Consider the following 22264-nt stretch of genomic DNA (forward strand, 5'->3'; position numbering starts at 1 on the left):
AGTGCGCGCATCGGTTGCTGCACTCAACCAGCAGGTTGCTGCACCGGCCGGCAGCCGTGTCATTTCTCATCTCCGAGTGGCTCTCTCCACTTTTTTTTCTCTTGTTTTTTTTTGGGTCTAACCGACAACCTGCTGATGGAGATGATCTCTTTCCCCGAAGGATATTCGTCTGGCGTGGCGCAAGTTTATGTGCTCCTTATTGTGGCTTGCGTCTTGTCGGGTAAATTCAACTTTTCACTTGCCTTTAATTCAGGGGTGTCAAACTCATTTTTGTCGTCATAGTTGACTGTCAGCGCCTTATATTATTTACAGTATAGGCTACACGGCAAACTGATGAATAACTAGTTTTGAAATCAGAGACTAGTCAAAACTGTTCAAATTGTTTAAAAAGATGAATGGTAATAAAAATTGCTAGCAATATTTCTGTTTTGAAAAAGTGAAGACAATTTATAATTTTAGTAATGGCACAAAGTCGATGCAAAATTTGTCTTCGCGGGCCACATAATATGATGTGACGGGCCGCATCTGGCCCCCGGGCCTTGAGTTTGACACCGATGCTTTAATTGATACCTCACTCATGTTACTTTATGGCTACGTCCTAGTATCATTATCTAAAGACCCCTGTTGCATTTTAAGTAGGAGTGAAACATTTTGAGCTTGCCTTTGATACCTGACTCGTGTTTTTACGTAAGAGTGAAACATTTTGAGCAAATTAAGTTCTTGGTTTGTTTTGAAAGCCATTTTTGTACAAAACAACCCAACGAATTGAGATGTTATTTTGCAAAGCAACCCAAAGTTGGGCTCAATTGATCATCCACCTTCCTGGGTGGGTCGGTCCAATTTTTAACCCAGCTGTTTGAAGGGTGTAACAACACGTACTTGTCAAGACCTCCGCTTTTGAAAATACATTTAGGCCTTGCTAAGTCTTTTAAGACCTATTGATTTTGCACTGTAACGTGTGATGACCACCTGCACCCCAATTACCTCGAGGCACCGCATTGGGTTCGACTAAATAGTGTATACTTCCGATAAATCCTGCCGTTCAATGCCACTTCAGACCGCCGATTGATTTTGAATGTGCAGCACTGTTATTTTAATGCCACTCTCACATTAACTACCCACTAATTGAACAATGAGGTGGCACCACAAAATATACTCCATTGGTTTCAATTGTAAAACTACACTCATTTTTTTCATTTTGGAAATGCTGTGATTTAAAAACTGCAACTGAATCCATAACCCCAATACATACTTTTGTGCTCATGCTACTACAGTAAAAGTAGTGCTTTGCCTCCATCTCGTGGCATCTTGGTGCCAAGGAACTATGTTTAAGTCAATTGGGGAGCTTCATTTAAGGTGGCATCTTGCTATCAAGGTACCATGTTGATGAGAGTTGAGGTGTTTCATTTTGATAAAAGCAGTGCTTTGCCACCCTCTTGTGGCATCTAGGTGCCACAAGCCAATGTTGGAGTTAATTGAGGGGCTCTGTTCAGACAAAAGTTGTGCTTTGCCACCATCTTGTGGAATGCGGGTGCCAAGGAATTATGTTGAAGTGAATTGAGGAGCTCCATTGTGACAAAAGTAGTGCTTTGGCCCCATTTGGTGCCATTTGGGTACCAAGGAGCTATGTTGACGTGAATTGAGAGGTGTCATTTCAAACAAATTGCAGTGCTGCCTTAGGAAATCAGTCTCATTTATCTCATTCCAGTAGCCTGCCAAAACCAACAGCTGTTTTTTAAAAAAAAAATTCATAAGAGAATTGGACTGAACAGTATTGTACTAAAAAAAAACCCGTAAACACGTACAGTACCCGCAAACATTGAAATGTCCTCTTCCTTCTTCTCTTCCTCCTTCTCGGTGGGGTGTATTATAAGTGGATAACAAACCAGCATCATGTTGCAATAGCGCCACCAGTTAGCATTGTGCTTCTACGTCAAGGAAACCAATGTAAACTGATAAAAGTTTACTTGCCTTCAGTCGTCGGATGTTTTTTATTTTTATTTTTTTTACACACCCTCAAACGTTTGCAAATTCTACAATTTATTGCCACGCTTTCATCAATACAGCCAGAAAAAAGACCGGAGATGCATCCTGCAGAGAATGTCGCTGTTTGACGTCGCAATGCCGCCGATACGGCACAAGCAGTGGGATGCCGTAACACTTTCATCCTTGCTCATCTCCGAGCTTTTGAGTGCACAATTTGATGCTCTTATGGCTGCTTGATGTCACAAAGAAAGCGCGGGGGGATGAAGATAGATGATAAGATTGCTGATGAGGTCGTTGGATGTTGGAAAGGCCAATCTTTGAAGTTTCAGGCATTGCTTGGACTCTTAGCAGCAGCGATGTACAGAAACAGGCTTGTGAAAAGCTGAGCAAATATTGGTGGTAAGACATTGAGTTGACCATAGAAATTGGTGCGTCAATAGAGGGGAAAAAGCATTTTCAGTGTAATTTTCAACCAATCTGGAAACTTCCTTGTCCTTTTCTCCAATCTTTTTTTGACTCATAAAATACAGAAGACGGTGGTGGAAATACTAATTGTAGTGACATGTTTATTTTTCCTCTGAATGAGTGTCATGTAGAAAAAAAGCTATTTTTTTGGTAAAATTTCATGGAATATTCTCACTTTAAAACTTGTACAGGGTGTAGAAAAAATAAAACAGCAAGTTCAATGCAAGTTGTAAAGATTTTTTTTTTATTACAATTTCAAACCCGGAAAATTCAGATAGAGAAATGAGTTGTTTTGTGGACTTGGTGATTTTGTTAGTTAGCTTAAATGGAGATGAAAAAAAAATACTGTTTGTTTTATTTCAGTCTTCCAAGAATTTGTATACTGGTCAACAACGTTTAATTGAAAATAAACAAAACATTGATCATTTTTTCCCAAGTGTATCAAACCAGCAAAAGGAATTCTTTCTTCTTTTTTTTCCTCATGGAACATTTTAAATCTATATTTTCCCCCTCGAGTCAACAGAACATCCAGCATAATGAGAAAGTCATGTAATTTTTTAACTTATTTGACCGTTCAGCAGGCTAAAAGATGGCCTTTAGAGTTAATAAACATTTTTGATGGATACACACAACAATCAATACACATTTATAAAAGTAAGACTTTCCACTCAAAGGGCAAAAAGCGACGTTCAATACAAAGCGTGTGAATTGTATCCACTTTGGGTGGCGTGGGGGCGACTTTCGACACTTTTGTTGAGACGGGTTGAGTCGATACCCTGCGGACTCTTGAAGAGTGCGCACATCCTAGAAAGGGAGGGAGTGCATGCAGATGTCTTCACTACTGGGCTGCTTCGCCATTCTGCCAACGTTTATAGAAGGATTTTTTTTTCATTCATAGCTTAAGCTCTTGGGGTTGGGGCTTCTTAAAGCACTCAAATTGGATGTTCAGTTTCACACCACTGATTTTTATAGCTTTTTGCAGCTTGGAACCCTTGAGGGCACGTGTCAAATTCAAGGCCCCGGGGCCAGATACGGCCCGCCACATCATTTTATGTGCCCCTGCGAAGACAAATTGTGCATCAAATTCATGTGTCAATATTAAATTGTCTTCACTTTTAAAAATCATCTTTTTAAAATATTTGAAGTTTTTACTAGTCTGATTTGAAAACGAGTTCTTTTGTCAGTTTGTTTTGTAGCTTGTTCTGTATATCATATGAGGCGTTCATACAATTATTTGGGTTGACAATCATGATGGCCTTCCGAAGGAAACGATAACTACAATGTGGCCCGCGACAAAAGAGTTTGACACCAAAACCATAAGTTGCCTTTTTAGTCTTTAAGGAAACACCAATCTCCCTACCTCATCCTACCTAACTATCTGGCTCCTGACCTACCTACTACCAATCTTCAACCTGTCTTCTCATCTATGTGCATTGCTTCCTAGGAGAAGTGTAATGTAAAGTGGAATATTGTTATTGGGCTGATTGTTTCTGGCAGTGAGGGAATCAAATCAATTGCAGATCTGCAGGACTACAGCCACAACAATCAGTCTCACTGCATTTTTAGAATTGGATTGTTTAAGCCATTTTACTCCAATAGAGAATATTTCCTTCAATATTAATGATGTCTGTGTTGTACTTTGCAATAGGGCGACAAACTCCTGCTTCCGTACATGCCGACCGATTACTAACCTATCCTTCATCGCTGCTTACTTTCCAGCTGCTAACGTGACGGAAGTGTCGCCCTTGTGCCCTCTTGGCTTCTTCCCGTGCGGCAACCTGACCATGTGTCTACCCCAAGTGCTGCACTGCAACGGTGCCGATGACTGTGGGAACCAAGCGGACGAGGAGAACTGCGGTGAGCCAGTTAACCCGCCAGCCAACCACTTCTTTTCCCACGTACAGTGTATGTGTCATCACTTTTCATCTGTGTGCTCGGATTTAACCGTAATTAACTCAGGTTAAGCTTTTGATCCCTCCTTCACTCACATTCGTTTTCCTACTTGTCAATCAACAAGCGGAACACTGTGCCTATGGGTTGCCAGGTAGATAGGTAATTATACCTGAGGTAGGAAGTAGGAGTGTGGGTGTAATAGCTAGGCAGGTTGCTTGGTATATAAATTAGTTAAGAAGTTGGTTGGTACACCAATTAGGTTAGTAGGCAAGGAATTGTGAAATAGATAGGTACATTGTTGGGTTGAAGGAGAGCTCGTAGAGTAAAGAAAACATATATTAGAGAAGACTGATGATCAGATGCAACAAAATGGAAACTGGAGTATACCTAGCATTAGGGCCCAGGTTGACTATAAGGGAAAGCTTTATCTTTCAGACACTACTGGTTCCTGGTTCTTATTCTGGAATTCATCACAGGAGCCAGACACATCGTTTATTTTGTATAATGACTGATGTTGACCCTACACGTATACATTGACAGTCGTACTCTCAGTATTTAGCCTCTCTTGCCTGTGTCACAAAACTAACTCGCCTTTCCTGCACAGAATATCACAGTAGCACGTTATATTCTGCTGCTTGGTAACAGGAACATAAAACGCTATCGATCGTCTCTATAAGGGGCTGTATTGTCTTCAGGTCTCGCCAGATGCGCATTTGGAGGTGTGTTTAGTTTGTAGCAGTGGCAAAAAAAACAAATGGAACAAATGATACACAGCTGTCTCTCTGGAGGTTTCTCATCAATGTCTACCAAGTAATAACTGAGATTATTATTTAGACTAAATGTCAGACAGAGGCATGTTACAGTTTCCCATGTTTGGTACGTAGGTAAATAAGTCAGTCGCAGGTCTGTTGGTAGGTAAATGGGTTTGGTTGGTGGAAGGGGAAATAGGCATGGTGCAGAGTTGAAAATACTATAAAATAGTAGGGAGAAGGATGGTAGGTAGGTAAGCAAGCAGGTAGGTAGGCTGATTGGTAAATAGTCGGGAGTGGTCTATGTCAGTAGGTTGGTTGTATAGGTAAATACTAGGTTTGGAGGTACATAGGCAAGAGGTGGCAAGTTTGTTAAGTAGAAAAATGGGGGCTGAGTCGCCAGGCAATTTGCATAATAGGTAGGACGGTCGGTTTGTTGGATGGTATTACAGTAATCCCTCGCTACATCGCGGTTTGTTTATCGCGGTTTCACTACATCGCGGATTTTTTTTCCAAATTAAAAAAGGAAATTAAATTCAAAATAATTAATAATTAATCTCATGTCTATAACATTTAAATACAAGTAGACATCTTGCCTGCACGTTTGCAGTATACATACTGAACAAAAACAATCATACAATGCCAGAGGTATCTTGAACCTGCCCAACTTTACATTGTTACACCCTGCAAAGGAGGGTGTTGGTGGAGGGGGGGGGGGGGGCATGTTGGCAGGCAGCATTGACTTGACAACTACAAACTGCATCCTGCTGGGAGTTCGTTTTTTTTTTTGTGTTCACACTTGGAAAGGAGGTGAAGACAAGGGACGATGCTGCCTTCACGATCCGCTCTCTCAATCCAGCCACAATTTGAAAAATCAGCCCCTCAAACGTTTGACTTTGCACCATGAAATTTGGTGGGAATGTTTATTATGAGTAGACCCACAAAAATAGTCTTTAAAAGACATGCTCAAAAAGAAACAGGTGGGAATATGCAAGATGACATCAAGCATTAAAAAAAGTCTTACAATAACATGCCCGGGAAGACATAAGAAGTCCGCCATTTTATTTTCGAGCAGCCATTTTAGTCTTTCTCTTAATGAACTCTTCATGCAGTGACTTCACTATTTTGAAAATTCCGCATCCAATGAACAAATGTGAAATTATGAATAGATTCCTAAAAATCTTCTGGAAGCCATGCCCAGAGGAACAAAAGGCGTCTGTTATTTTGGTTTGAGGCAGACATTTTAGGCTTAATTCAAAACTCTAAATTCAGCAAATTCAAAATTCAGTAAATTCACTTAATGTATTCAATGTTGAAATTTTTTCCCCTAAACCTTTACTTATCGATGTGAAATTTGGTTGGCCTGTCAATCATGCGTGGATCCATCAAAAAGCGTCAACAAGCCATTCCCGAAAAGGCACCGAAGGCTAATTTTCCTTCCCTTTAGTTAAAACAATGTCAGTGCAGTTAAATGAAGGTTTGATCATACCAGTGAATTAATTACGCTTGTTGAATTTCCCCGCCTTCGGCATGAAAGGCCAATTATACCTCCCAAATGTGATAGATGTGGAGGGGTTTTTTTTCTTCTCACTGACCTTTAAGTAGTGATGATGATGATTCATTTTTGCAGGGTGGTGTCATGTGCAAAGCCATGTTTGATCTCGCAATCTATGTAGGAGCTGCACGGATAGATCCAAGAATTCATAGAATAAATACTAATGTGAGCACAGATATACTATACTGACGAACATTTTGAGATACGAACGGGAGCCTTGAGACTTTTTCACCTCGACTTACGAAACAAATTCAATGTCCGAACCTGTGAGCGATTGTCAGAGCGTGTCAGGTGACGTTGTGACCTGTGTGCGTGTTTCTACCCTTCACTCGGCCAGCTCCAGTGTTCCTGTGTGCGAGTTAGCATTTTGAAAATTTCATCCATAGTTCCTCCGTAGTTTTATAGTCACTCCTAAGAAAGCTAGTGCAAATAACGTCGAGCATAGTTAGAAGAGGGTGTATCGAATGTAGGAATTAAGCAAACTGTATATGATTACCCCCTCCCACTCGCTGTTTCTTAAGCGCCTACTTCTATAGCAATTTGTCACGTCTTTCAAGGTAAAGCTCTTAAACATTAATTTTACATTTTGCATTCATTCTAAAAATTGCTTCAACCTACAACCTCGTAAGTTTTCCCTGTATTGGTCTCGCATCGATTCCAAACATCTAGCATCCATCCATTACATTTATTTTTGTGATTATATATGTTATATATAGATTATATATTTGTGAAATATATATATGTATATATACGTATATATATAGATATAGATATATATAATTACATAAATACACACACACATGCACACACACACACACACACGTGGTTCACAATACAATTACAGCATAGATTGGTGTGACATTTTGGTTTGACATTTTCACACACCTGAAGTCATCAAAATATATTTACGAACCGCTTGTTTGGGGCATTGCTTGCTTTAAGTTCCATTTCTATACAGAGCAAAATATTCTCAAATCAACCCATTCAAGAATACATCCATCCTTGGTCTTCAGTAAGTGAAAATCGAAACCTTCACCGTACTTTCCACGGACTGCTCTGATTTCCATGGGGGTCTGCTGTAAATTCTGCAGTCACGAATTTCCAAAGGGATGTTTTGTTGATCTTACTGCCTTGACTTTTGTCTCCAGTTAGTTTGAAAAAAGAAAATCAATACAGTACATTCAAGAAAAACTTCAACTAACTAAAAAATGTTTTTGCCTCTATCTTTGTCTTCTCAAAGAAAAAACAATAGCTCTGTTAGGGGAGGATAAGCGGGTTGGATCAACGAATGAACAAACAAACAGCTGATGACTTTCTATGCCTTCAAAGTCTCCAGTTGCATTCTTCATAGGCTATTTGAAGTGGCGTACCTACTGGCACTTATTTGTATCCCACCTGTATATCGCCACAATGACTCACACAAAAGACAGCCGGGGTTTAGTTTTAGGGCACATTTTGATTTGGACTTAACATGTTGCGACAAAAGATCACGGCGTGGTGAGTCTCCCCAATCTAAAGACGCTCAGGGGGCCTAACCAAGCCCACTCAAATTAATCCCGTAATGTGCGGGGACACCTACTGCTCACTTGAATCTGGTCTTTGAAATTGCTGCTCTAATGTTCCCAGAGAAAAGCAGCAAAGGCGCAGTGAGGTCGATGAGGCTTTATGGTTATTCATATTTTCATGTCATTGAGGTCCAACGATACTTGCAGGGGGTTGTGGATTCGGTCGATTCGCATATAATTGGAGGCTGGCACTTGATGGTTAAAAAAACACGCATGTACAGTGAATGTAGTTACTAAAACATGGGTTCATTTGATAAAAAAAAAAAAATAGAATTTTTTCCATCTTTAGAAAATATGTACCGTATGCTACATTCACTGAAGACTAACTTCTTTGATGTTGTCCAAATGTCATTGGAGACCATCTGGTCTTTGACGGTTAAAAAGCATACATGATAGGGCAATTGAATATTTGATGTTCACAGAAACTACACTAGGTTTGTCCAAGATTGAAAATTCTTTGAAGTCCATAAAAAGTTACATTTGAGTAGCTGCACAGGAGAAGACTGTAAATGTTTTTTTTTTTTTTAGATAGTTACAAGGCATTGAAGACAAATTTGTTTTTGTTCACAAAAATGCATCAAAGACTAAATGGTCTTTAATGTATACAAGGATTAGTTGAGGCAGTTGAGCTTAGACTGAAGTGTCTTTGATGCTTACAAGACGTTGGGTCTTTTTGAAAAAAAGAGTAATTTTCTTTGATTTTCTTTGAAGTATTAGGTAATATCAAAGACACGTTAACCCTTGAACCAAAATGTTTTCAAAGGCATCAAAGACAAATCAAAGGCGCTCATGTCTTTTTAATTTGTTTACAGAGTTACAGTATGCTCTGGTTTCATTGAGACTCAAACTTTACGGTCAGTAAAATACGCTTTCCTAACATCAACCCTTTTTTTTTTTTTATCTTTGGATTTTTCAAATTTCATGTACGTATGTCATGTATGTAAATCGAGTTCATGGTAGTGCTGAGCTGAAAGCTACTTTTGCCATCTGGAACATCCCTGCTGTGATTCCACCGTCTTAACCGTTGACCTGCTAAACCCACATGGTAAATGATATGGCCCCCGAGGCGTCGGCCAGCTCTTCTCATAATTTTTGAAAAAGATGGCATTGGTCGAAAGTGAATCTACGATGAAGATTCATCTGATTATCCACAGCCGGAGGAATGATCACATTTCAGTGAGAGGGGCAGGTGCTTGGCGAGGAAGCCATGAATGTTTCATCTGCACTCATTTTCACTCGCTTTCACATGTTTCGCAAAGGGGAACACTGTAGCCTTCCTCTGCTTTTTTTTTTTTTCCTGAAAGATGGATCGCGGCGGTGGTATGTGTGTATGCGTGTGTGTGTGTGTGTGTGTGTGTGTGTGTGTGTGTGTGTGTGTGTGTGTGTGTGTGTGTGTGTGCGTGTGTGTGTGTTTGGGGAGGCTGTTATCAAGTGGAATGAGTTTTTGTGCAAAACAGAAATCGTGGTTTCATACTAGCGCTTCCGCAGGTAATCCACCTACCCTCTTTGTTTCCAGTTATTGGTTTGGTGCGTCAGCCTCTTTGTGCTTTTATATCTTTAGAATTTGATGAATCTGAGAAAGTGAACATATAAATTTAAAAGTGGAAATTTGAAGAACAATTAGCTCATCAATCAGATGCAGAAAAGAAACCATCCAAAAGTTCTCAATGCTTAAACTTTCAAGAAGTCTGACATCTTTATGAATATTAAAAATGATGACGACTTTAAAAAGAGGCAGCCGTCCATGCCAAACAAATCTGTCTGTCAGAGGTAATAACTTTTTTTTTGTTTTATGTGTCCTTCCGACGACAGATTGAGTTTTCCATGGTGGTCTGATCCATCTCAGTTAGAGGATTAATCAGGTCTCAGTGTGAAGCGAATCAGTGAAGTGAAGTCTTTGACAGAACCGGGACGATAGAAAAAACTCATTGAGCCTTGTCATTGATGTTTGAAAAAAATAGGTTGATTGAAGATGCCGTTTCTGATAAGGGCAACAACAGAAATTAAAACCTAGATTATAATTCAGATTATAATCAAGAGGAAAAAAACAACATGTTTCTTTGTTATCCCTGCAGATGCGGCTGCATAACGGTCGGTACCTTTTTATCACGCTTTCATTCAAGGCAAGCACTTGTTTTCGCAGCACTCGTCCATCAATATGGAAATGAAGACGTGCGCTTGGCCATCGGGCCGCCGCAAGACATTAAATGCAGCAGGAGGGAATACATCGGCAAAGTCCTTTTTAAGCACTGCTTAAAGCACTTGTGATCAGAAAGCAGAACAATAAGGCAAAGCGGGCTCTGGGATTTTTTCTTTAATCACTTGCATACTACTCAGTCTTTTGGTGCGTTTACAGCGAACCCACGCATGTTAAAAGTTCACCATTAGGGCTGATTTTTCTTCTGTTGAAAATTTAGCCCAACTGAATTTGTAAGCGAATAGCCCCGCAATATACTCTCAAATGTATTCTACGTGAAGGTTTTGGATTTATAGGTTAGTCTAAAATCGAGGCAAATGAACCTTGAATATATATGAAAGACAGTACCGAAGGACCCAAATGGAGCCTATTTTTCAGCCTATTCAGCACTGACAAATTCCGATCCGTTTTTTCACGCTTCACGCTTGATTATAATTTGTTTGGTGTTTTTCATTATTCTTAGGCGGGTTCTTTTAATTATTATTTTCCTGCTAAGTGGCGGCACCAGGTCTAAAATTATTATTTTATTGAATCACTTGTTTGTCAGGATAAAATTATTTAATTGTTAGAAATACCCGTAGTGCTATCACCCCATCAACGAGAGTGTTAATACCTTAGCTACACGAAACGGATGTTAGGGAATGTTAATTTATGTGCATGCGTAAGAATGCAATGAAATACATTTGACCTGAACACGTTCCTTTACACATTTGCATTAAGTAATTCAGACAACCTAATCTAATTTCTGAGTGCTTGAAATAATTAAAAAGTTAAAAGAATAATAAAAAAATCCAGTTGCACTAAATTAATTGTTTACATGAGTTCAAGCTCCAATATTATTATTGCGTGTTTACCTTTCTCTTCACCAACTGTATTGTTTTTAAAAATCACGAGATACTTTTTTTTTTGCTAATTGAATGATTTTGCTGAGTACCGTACATTTGCAGAAAAGAAAACGCAGTTTGTTTGAGTATTTCAAAAAACATTTAAAATCGTCAAATGAACCTGACATACATGTTTTTGTTCACATCAAAAATAATTCCGTTATTCAGTACATTTGCATGCCTTTCACATCTTTGTAATCTGCAGCCATAAGAAGTACAAATACATTAGTATGCATGTGAATGTTGGTACACAAGATTCAATTTTCATGGGCTTTGAGATCCCCGCAGCGATAAATAAGGAGATAAAACCTTTACATCTCCAGGGAAGAAATTTTAGCGAGGCAAACGCATTGTCTTCAGATTATCTTTAGATGCTATGGTTATTCATGCCTTGCATCATGGAGAAAAAAAAATAAAAACAGAACATGTCTTGGGTTATCTATACAAGTAATGCCATTGCTGTATCAAACATGCAAAATTCCCGGTGGCGAGCAAAGTGTTTTGTTCACTTCTTGAAATATTCCTGCGCTCATTGTGCGTTTTTCCACATTTCTCATTATGATGGCTCGCTTCAAGGAGATCCATTCTTTGGGAAAAATGCCTTTCTTGTCAAAGCGTAGGCAATTGTACGAACCACAAAAGAGTAAAGCAATCGAAAAGTGCTTTTGAAGAATGACCCACATTTCAAATGGAGTATGTCTGAGTTTGGGAGCAAATTGAAATGAAACTGTCGTAATGTTCGTACATATACAATTTGTGACTTTTTGGATGGAGCGCCGTGACATCTTTCAAATGTAATTTTTTTTCCTTGGCTCAATAAGGTTTTTGAAAGATTGTTCCAAGGGGTTCAGCAGGGTTCAGGATCCACCTGAGAGGGGGTATCAGGCACAGCACCTCCCCTCTTCAAAAAGAAATAAAGTACTGTACATGTAGAATTTCAAATTTCCGTGTTCTTAACATTAAAGACAATCTGGAATCTCGAAAAAAAAAAAAATCCAACACATTATTGAATCGCTCATCATGCATTGAGTCCCTGTGGTCAAAGCACAAATCAAATTGAAGCGCCCCGCTCTGGGCTTTGATTAATTGTTGGCGGATAGGAAATGAAGGACAGGCACCTGATGAATGTGAATGGCGTGATGGGTGACACACTCGATAAAAAAGCCAAGAAGAAGAGAAAAGATGTCCTCACCGCCGAAATAACAGCAGACAGTGATTTGTATTGATGCTCACCTTGAACTACAGTTGCCCTCCATACAATATGGTAGATCATTTTGTATTCAGACAGTTCTTTCTGCATGTTTCAAGACACGAAAGAGCATTTAGAATCTTACGCGATGTAGTTGTCAACAAAGAAGACTCTTCTATTGAACTGGGCTTGTAAACGTAGAAGATAAATTAGTCTTCACAGACCCTAACATGAGTTTTGCATGAAAAAGAAACAGTTTTAAAGATCTTATGTAAATTTGGTAAACATCAAAGACCCGTATGCAGTTCTTAGAGAACTTGACACCAAAGAGCATTTGACATTTTTTGAAAATTGAAAATGATGGAATGTTTCTCATCCTTCCTCAGGAGATAACAACGGATGGCCGCACCTCTTTGACAAGTACTTTGGAATGCCGAACCACAGTGACAGAACAAAGTCCAACATGTGCCGTGGGTTCTCTTTTTTATTTTTCGCCTCGCTTTGTTAAATTCAAAATACACTGTTGTATATTTGTTTGCGTTGAAATGCATTGAAGACTCCATAAGTGCTAACAACCCTGGCTCCTCCTTTACCACACCTATGATTGCACTGACCCAAATTCTCCCTCCCACCAGTGCTTGGCCTCATTCCGGACTTGTGCCAGTGTCGGGATCTGGAGCTGGACTGTGACGGCACGCAGCTCCGCGACGTGCCAGTGGTGGCTGTGAACGTCACCATGATGTGAGTAAGGAGCGCTCGCTGTTAATTGCTTTGAAGACCACATGTGCCTTCTAAAATCTAACTTTGGTTGTTACCCACCCATCAAATATTGATAAAATCACCTTTCAGTATACATTTGTGACGACAGTGATGTGCGTATGTCTCGTGTTATCAGGTCCTTGCAGAGGAACCACCTGCAGAAGCTGAAAGCAAACGCTTTCTTAATTTACCAGAACCTGCAGAAACTGTGAGTTTTACATTGCACTCGTTAATGCATCGCAAAAATTGTTCCAGGCAGTTCCATTTCAGGCCAAAACAGCGAGACCATCTGGATTTGCGTGATAGAAAACTAATAGCATTAAACATTCACAGACAATGTTTCTTTTTTTTTCCACATTCTATGTTAGATCCCAAAATGTGATGGATTGATTTTCCCTGAATATTTTACACGCAATCATGACATTTTTTGCATAAGTATTGACATATATTTTCCTTCTCATATGTGAGAATCCTTCACAAGACCTTGAAAAGAATGAATTTATTCCATTTTGGAATGAGGCTGTAATATAAAAAATACTTTCCAGATACACTGTACACTGTGCAGTTTCTCCAATGTGCTCGTACATCTTGTATTTTGGTTTGTGTGTGTGTTTCTTAAGATATCTGCAACACAATGAGATCGAAGATGTCAGCCCAACTGCTTTCAGAGGACTGTACAATCTCACCAGGCTGTAAGACTCATCGTATCGCATGAAAAAACAATTCCGGGGACATTGTTAAAGACTGAAGAGTTGAGATAAAAATCCACCCTAGACAGTTTGACTGATGGAGACGAAATTGGGTTGGCATGTCATTTATGAAAAGATGCACAAAAAAAGTCTTGAGGAGTCTGTCAGAAACTGAACAGAAAGTTTGCAATTCCGGTTGAAAGTAATTATTTAGGGTGAATTCCAGAGCTCCTCTCAGAGGAAAAAACAAAACAAAACATCCCCAAGATTTTCAAACGTGTCTTGTCTAATTGTTTTCATTTTTGTGAGCATCATCCCCCCCTTTCAGAAAAAACATGAACATTTAGTTTTTAAATAATAGTCTCGACATTCTGAGTGCACATGTCTCAAAGACCCATGCCTGAACTTGAACAGAAAGTTGGTCATTTTTGTTTGAAGCAGCCATTTTGGCCTTGATCTAAGGAATTTCTCATTCTTTTAACAAGCAAACCCTTTTTTGAGGGACCTCAATGCTGTCGAAACAAATGTGTGTCTATCCTGATGAGAATTAAAAAAAAGCAGGAGGCTCCAGGGCTAGTTTTGATTTAATTTACAATACGTTGCGCGCCACAACACTACCTTTGAGTTAATGAAAAAAAAAAAAAAATCACCTTTAATTGTGGTTTTCACATTTATTTCAAAGATTAACAGCAGGGCTTAATAAATGATGACAAACAAAAATAAAAGCAGGGAGTGTTCATGCTTCTATGGTATAGTAGAGCTCAGAGATTTCATCAAAAATGCTTACATTTCAAATGTGATCTTATATTATTTCTTGATGTATTTTTTTATGTAGATATCTGAACTACAACCGCATTTCCATGCTGATGCCCGGTGTATTCAGGGACCTGCATAAACTGGAGTGGTTGTATGTCCGCTGAATGTTGAATAGCACTCATTCCCTTCCACTGGAGGGAATGCTTTCTCAACACTCAACGATACAATCAGACAGACAAATTATGTGTTGTAGGATCTTGGAGAACAATAACATCCATCACATCTCGTCCAACGCTTTTTCAGGACTCAACTCACTGGTCTTGCTGTGAGTTCCTTTCTTTTGTACTGACCCTTGAAAGCATCATTTTGTGTGACGGATTGAATTATGTGTGTCCTCACTGTGATTGACAGGGCTTTGCTGAACAACACTCTGACAAAGCTAGACGACATTTGTCGTGAGATGGCCAGACTCAACTGGCTGTAAGTACAAAAAGTCATCATCACACTGTCTGGTGCAAGTTGGGTAGAAAATTGACTTTTTTTGCTAAGCCGCCACAAAACCAGAAAATGCAATAAGATGAATGTTGGATGAAGCCATGTGGCCAATTGTGTCATCAGTTAAATTCCTTAAAAAAAATCAATTTACTAACCCAGAGAGAGAGAGAGAGAGAGAATATTACGTACTATATGCAGTATTTACTCATATGTGCATCATATTTATATTTATTTTATTTAGGGATTTGGAGGGAAACTTGATCGAGACCTTGGAGAATGTGTCGTTCTACTCCTGCAGTATGCTGACAGTCTTGTACGTAATGTTGACGTTCATCGTTAGGGCACATTTCAAAATTAATGATGTGTGGGCCTTTGAAGCGCCTTGAGACGCTTTAGTGGTTATTATAGGATTTACAGATACAAATAGACTTGACTTGACTTGACTTGCTTACAAGTGTAAAATTCACACTCAGTCGATTGCACATATTTTTTATTAATGAATTAAAGTACATATTTACATCAGTTATCCTTCAATGCACATTTTTATTATACACATTTGTTATATTGGAAGTATTCTTACTCATATTATCTATGATTGTTTGTTTTTTTATTTATTATGATAAATCCTCCTTATGGTTTTTATTGTTAAGGGTTCTCCAGCGCAACAGGATCAGCTACATACATGAGCAAGCCTTTTCGGTCCTCCAAAAGCTTGGAGAGTTGTAAGAATTTGACTTTTAATAGTCATTAGACATATTCTTAATGTTTTATTATTTATTTGATGTTACATGTTTTTTTGTTTTTTTTACACAGGGATCTGTCGAGCAACAGACTGATGACGATCCCACTTAATCTCTTCTTCCCTCTTGGGGATTTGCTTCAACTGTAAGTTTTATCTGTATTTATTGTGTTATCTAATACATTCTCTCAGTCAAAGACAATTTCTTAGCAACTTGAAATTTGGTAGTAATGTCAATCATGAGTATACGCACAAAAAAAAGTCATAGCCATCTGAAGGATTCTTAAATAGTATAATTCAACCCAAGGCCTGTTTAACTTAGAAATGTGAAATTTTAAATGCCTTTCAAGTCTCTCAGCCTTTATGGACATGTTTCCACTAGCTAGATCTGGTGACCTTCTTTTATTTTACAGAAACATTTCATACAATCCCATCAGAGAGCTGCAGGTGGACCACTTTGACAAGCTACTTAAACTGAAGTCCTTGTGAGTATGAGTGTTGTGCTTTGTCTAACACACACACGCACACACATTTCTACAGTTCAAAAGTTTGGGGTCACTTAGAAATTAGTCCTTATTTTTAAAATAAAATTGCTATTTTGTCAATGAGGAAAACTTTGAACTAATCAGGAATACACTCAATACATTGATGCTTGCATCTGTTTGTCTCTAAATCATGTTCCCGTGTGTTTTTCTTTTCTCCAGAAGCATCGAGGGCATCGAAATTGCCAACATCCAACGACGAATGTTCGAGCCTCTTAAATACTTGACCCACATGTGAGTTTGAAGCCATTCTCACTCGCTCATCTGTACAACATTTCCACCAATCGGGAGAGTAGGAAGACAATGTAATCGCGGGGTCACCACTTCAGGTCCTTGAGGGCTCCTATAAACAATGTTTTAGATAAATTTGTTAGTATTTTACAATTTTTTATCTCATCAACAAATTCAAAGTGGCATGAAATTTTGTTCACCACATTCTTTACTGAATGGTATTTGAGCGAGAGTATTTCCCAGACACGTTATTAATTAAATGCCCGCGACCTCTTTGAGCTACTGCTCCATGATTGTTTGAAATTAGGAAAAATAATTGAAACGCAAATGTTCAATCTTTCCAGTACATCACTCAAAATCTCACCACAGGAAATTAATGTACTGCGACAACAGGCTGCCTAATTATTTTTAATTTATTATTATTGTTTATTTATGTTTTGTGTAATTAACTAGAACCCGTGTGTGCGCGCATGTGCTTGGCAGCTACTTCAAAAAGTTCCAGTACTGCGGTTATGCGCCTCACGTGCGCAGCTGCAAGCCCAACACGGACGGCATCTCGTCTTTCGAAGACCTGCTGGCCAACATCGTGCTGAGGGTCTTCGTCTGGGTGGTCTCGGCCACCACTTGCTTCGGCAACATCTTTGTCATCTGCATGCGCTCGTACATTCGCTCCGAGAACAAGCTACACGCCATGTGCATCATCTCCCTCTGCTGTGAGTTGCCACGTCAATTATGGATTATGATAAGGCTGTGTTATATAAGGATATTACGTAATTATAGATATTCATTTCTATATATGTTACAAAGGGAATCACTTCTTGGCAGATTATTCATCACCTACAAGACATTTGATCCAGATCTGATCTTATGGGGAGTGGAAGGGAAGAATTCAATTAGAACAGCAGACATACATTTTTGGAAAATTTGGACAAATGGATTTTTTTTCTCCTCCCAGGTTAAAGCTAATATTCTTTTATTTTGGGCTAAGTGAATATATATTGAGCAATTGGTTTTTCAAAGAGGTCTTTAATGATGTTTTATCACAAAATCATCAGTTCAGGAAATTACCGCCTCATGAGGATGAAGCGGTTCAGAAAATGGATGGATGGAATCGCCCTCCCCCCCCGATAAAAGTCAAAAATAGATGTTTTCACTGCAGATTATCATCACGCTTAGCCATTTGTGCCCACAGAAAGAGATCAAGCCTGTGTGGGATTTACACTGGTTTATTTGACAGCTCATTTGTCATTGTCTACCATTCAAATTCCTTGTCAGTCTCAGCCTTTTTGTTTTTCAGTTGCAAGCCAAACTCATCTGGATAAAAATCATAATCACAGTAGCATTTGTACAGAATGACAATTTCAATCATGAAGGTGGTTTGCAACATTCACAGCATTCTTGTGATTTCAATTGGATACATGTTTTTCTGCACTTAAATTGCAGAAGCAGTTGCACAATGGCATAAGTCATAGTGGTCATTTGTTTCAAATAAATACACAAAGATGACTTCCGGAAATGATTTCATAGTATTTCTCAGAGAAAACTGTGTCCTTTGTTGCATCAAAATATTTGTATCATCTTGTACAATAACATGCTAGGCAATTGTTCATGCTTCTACATAAAACTCACTATGGGGGCTACATTTCTTTGTAGATATTAGCTTGCGAGACGACTATAAAAGAGTCAGACCTGCTTCTGAGGTGAAGCAGCATGTGGATAGCGCTGGTAGAACTAAACTGTCTTTGAAGGAAAAAAAGGGCCAGCATTAGCACATCCGGTTTAAACCCTATTACCTTGGCATTTCTTGCTACATTAAACGGCATATGCGGGTTTGATGTGTGTTGCCAGCGAAAAGCCATCAATTGGCTGATAACGGCGTTCTTCACAAGTTTCAACGACGTGCCTGCAAAAATTCAAAAAGGGCACAGGGCTTTCTTTAAGCTACTGACTTACATCAATCCAATATCATTTACCACTCACTTGCATTCAAATCCTCTTTTTTACCTTCAGCGCTTTGCATGAAATTAGTTTCCTTTGTGTTGTTACATACATATCTGACCCTTTGCACTTTTAATATGGTTATTGTATTTGTCACATACCAGGAGCTCCGTCTTTAATTGCTACACTGATTCCCCACACAACCTTTGGTCTGAATTCAGACAGGATCTTCCTAATTTGTTTGACATCTGACATTATAGCATTAATCCCCAACCCGCTTCTTTCTTTTGCTATTTTCACAGACCAAAGCAGTAAGAAATGGGCGTTTGCGCCGTTGTGGGCCTGAACACATTTGCAAGCGACTCATTCCGTGCACCGTTCGAATCGCATAAATCGAATGAATGACGAATGCTACTACGTGCTAGATATTACTGGTGAATACTCATCCCACATTCGCTTGTCAGGCGCTGATGGGTTGATGGGCGTCTACCTGTTCATGATCGGGGCGTACGACCTGAAGTTCCGCGGCGAATACAACCGACACGCCCAGGCCTGGATGGACAGCGGCCAGTGCCAGGTGATCGGCTCCCTGGCCATGCTGTCCACCGAGGTGTCGGTCCTGCTGCTCACTTACCTGACTCTGGAGAAGTACATCTGCATCGTGTACCCCTTCCGTTACCTGACGCCAGGTTGGCGCCGTACCGTGACGGTGCTCCTGGGCATCTGGGTGTTCGGCTTCATGGTGGCATTCCTGCCCCTGGCCTTCAAGGGGCTTTTCCGGAACTTCTATGGTACCAACGGTGTGTGCTTCCCACTGCACTCGGAGCAGCCCGAGACGCTCTGGGCACACGTTTACTCCATCGTCATCTTCCTGGGTGAGTGTGCTTAGAGGTAGGAGTTGGAGTTCAAGGGTTGGTGTTAAGGTTCATTGACGGTTGACGGTCATATAAGATTTGACTGTGATCACTTGTGATTTTATGGGGTGTCTCTCTCTGTACTGCCCCCTACAGGTTTGAACCTTGTAGCATTCCTGATCATCGTGCTGTCATACGCCAGCATGTTCTACAACATCCAGCGCACGGGTACGCAGACCACCAAGTACAGCAACCACATCAAGAAGGAGGTGACCATCGCCAAACGCTTCTTCTCCATCGTCATGACCGACTCGCTTTGCTGGATCCCCATTTTCGTCCTCAAGATACTGTCCTTGCTGCAGGTGGAGATTCCCGGTATAGTATACCGCAGTTTTAGGAATTAAAGGGTACTACATAGTTTTGTTTTTTGTTTTTTTTCTAAAGGTTGCGGTGTTCAGCATTCATGTTAGGTTAGAGGAGGATTTTTAAGGATTGCTTGAATGGCCTTAGGAGATATTGTTTGGGTTTAACAATAATTTGAGGTTTTAATGGTTATGGTTGTAAGGGTACAAGTAAGTTTTTATTTTTTTGAAGGGTAAGTGTTGTGCGTGGTGTTAGGGTTATGCGTTGTAAGGATTAGTGTAAGTGCTGTTTTGCAGATGTGTGCCTTCAGTGTCCTAAAGGACCTCAGTTCCTTTCAAGAGCCACTTTTAGTGTGTTTGCATGGGTTAGGGGTGTAAACTGGAGTGCTAATTTATTACCTGGCATGCTTCCTAATGAGAACCCCTATTGGGATGTGGTGGATTCATTATGTGGCCAAATTGCTTTTGAGTGAAGTGCCTAATTAAAGGTATGCTCCAAAGCAAACGGCATAATGACCACATGGGGCGATAGATAAGTCCATATTTGTAATCCCTAATTAGCCTTTTGTGCCACCTCCTTCCTTTTGCCCCTGTAGGCACGATTACCTCATGGGTGGTCATATTCATCCTGCCCATCAACAGTGCCCTTAACCCCATCCTTTACACCCTGACCACCCGTCCCTTCAAGGAGACCCTGATGCAGGTGTGGGCCAACTATAGGCAGCGGAGGCCAGTGGTAGCAAGTCACCCCATCCATCAGCCCTCGCTCACCTGGCAGGAAATGTGGCCACTGCAGGACTCAAGCCCAGCGGAGGGACGTCATAGGGATGGGACCGAGGCCAACCCCGCCAAGCTAGTCAACCACGTAGAAAATGACACTGGCGTTCCCGTGTGAATCCGCTACGGAGTCAGCGGCGGTGCGCTCGATTGGAAATGAACTGGTTGGGCGCTGACCTCGACCAAGTTTGAGCAATCTTGATTATGTGGCAAATTTGCAAGTTGACTTGAACAACACATCCTACGTTGGTACCTTCAACACATGACAGCAAGTCAGCAAAACATCAGGGAAAAAAGCAGTGTGATAGCCAGCATGAGTCTTTTTAGAGACTCCTATCACAGCACAGCTAGTTCATGCTTCGTCGTTTTATGGTCTTTTTAATCTTCTTCTTTCGGCACAGCAGATCAGTCGTTTCCATCGCACTCTATCTATCCTCTGTATCTTCCTCTGTCACGCCAGCCACCTGTATGTCCTCCCTCACCACATCCATAAATTTCCTCTTTGGCCTCCCTCTTTTTATTTTGTGTCGTCTACTTGTATGTCTCGTCACCGTGGGATAGAGGAAACGGAATTTCGGTTTCTTTGTGTGTCTCGACATATGAAGGGATTGACAATAAAGCTGACTTTGACTTTGACTTCTCCTAAGCACACGTCCAAGCCATCTCATTCTCATCTCTCTGACTTTGTCTCCAAACTGTCCCACCTGAGCTGTTCCTCTGATATGTTCATTCCTAATACTGTCCGTCTCTAAGCCACACAACATAGCTGGTCGCACTACTGCCTTGTAGACTTTCCCCTTCATCCTTGCAGATTACTCCTGCCACATTTCTCCACCCACTCCATCTGCCAGCACTCTCTCCTCCACCTTTCTGCCACACTTTCCATTACTTTGGACAGTTGACCCCAAGTCATTTAAACTCATCCACTTTCACTCTATGTACCAATCTTTCAGGCTTTCTTTTCAGGATTATTTCTAATCAATTTCACTGTGGCCTTGGTTGTACGGATTTGGGTTTGGGCAATAAAAATGAAGCTAAGAAAAGCAAAGTAACTCAATCAAGATGTCCACCATCGCCTGTGGTCGCTGAATTTGACCTGGCTGTATTTTGTTTTGGAATCAAAGTTACAAGACAAAATTGGAGGATTTATTTTTTTTTAATCAAAAGCATCCGCATACAGGTTTCTACTAGGTGATTAGAAAGAAGAACAAATACTTTGCGCTCACTCACAATATTACACTTTAGGGGCTTTGTAAGTTACAATAGGCAAATAAAATGAGTAGATTACTTCCAGATTCATAAAACCCCCAATAACTGTACAGGCAATGGTTTAACCCGTGTGTTATTTTAGGGGTCAAAATGATTCCAGTTAAATTATATATTTATTTAAAATGTTTTTAAAAACGAGGTTATGGCCTCATTATTTTCTTTTCTATTTTCTTTTCTTCATTATATATTTTTCTTTGCATTAGTTTTGAATATATTTAGTGGGTCACACTCATTAACCAGCATAGGAACATTAACATTACCAATGTGCTCATGTAGCAAGACACACCTGGCCACCTGCAAGTGTTGCAGGAAAAGACAAAAAATGTCAAATGAAATTACATCTTACATATCTTAGCCTCCGGCAAATTCC

The 22264-nt window shown here is 40.0% G+C and overlaps 1 protein-coding gene across 2 annotated transcripts; it reads left to right on the plus strand.

Moving 5' to 3' along the window:
- On the plus strand, window positions 1-21135 carry rxfp1 (relaxin family peptide receptor 1). 2 transcript variants are annotated; one of them, XM_037262387.1, is made up of 18 exons: window positions 1-220; window positions 4171-4308; window positions 12870-12953; window positions 13119-13224; window positions 13379-13450; window positions 13863-13934; window positions 14767-14838; window positions 14941-15012; window positions 15099-15167; window positions 15424-15495; window positions 15833-15904; window positions 15996-16067; window positions 16335-16406; window positions 16626-16697; window positions 17178-17407; window positions 19097-19507; window positions 19643-19861; window positions 20445-21135. In XM_037262387.1, the coding sequence occupies exons 1-18, from the start codon at window positions 136-138 to the stop codon at window positions 20741-20743; spliced, it is 2289 nt and encodes a 762-aa protein (XP_037118282.1). In that variant the 5' UTR covers window positions 1-135; the 3' UTR covers window positions 20744-21135. The 2 variants fall into 2 exon arrangements, with proteins under 2 accessions (XP_037118282.1, XP_037118283.1); XM_037262388.1 differs by having other exon boundaries at window positions 19643-19848; window positions 20445-20631.
- Window positions 21136-22264: the final 1129 nt, after the last annotated feature.

The sequence above is a fragment of the Syngnathus acus genome, chromosome 10 (assembly GCF_901709675.1).
Source record: "Syngnathus acus chromosome 10, fSynAcu1.2, whole genome shotgun sequence".
Classification (NCBI taxonomy): domain Eukaryota; kingdom Metazoa; phylum Chordata; class Actinopteri; order Syngnathiformes; family Syngnathidae; genus Syngnathus; species Syngnathus acus.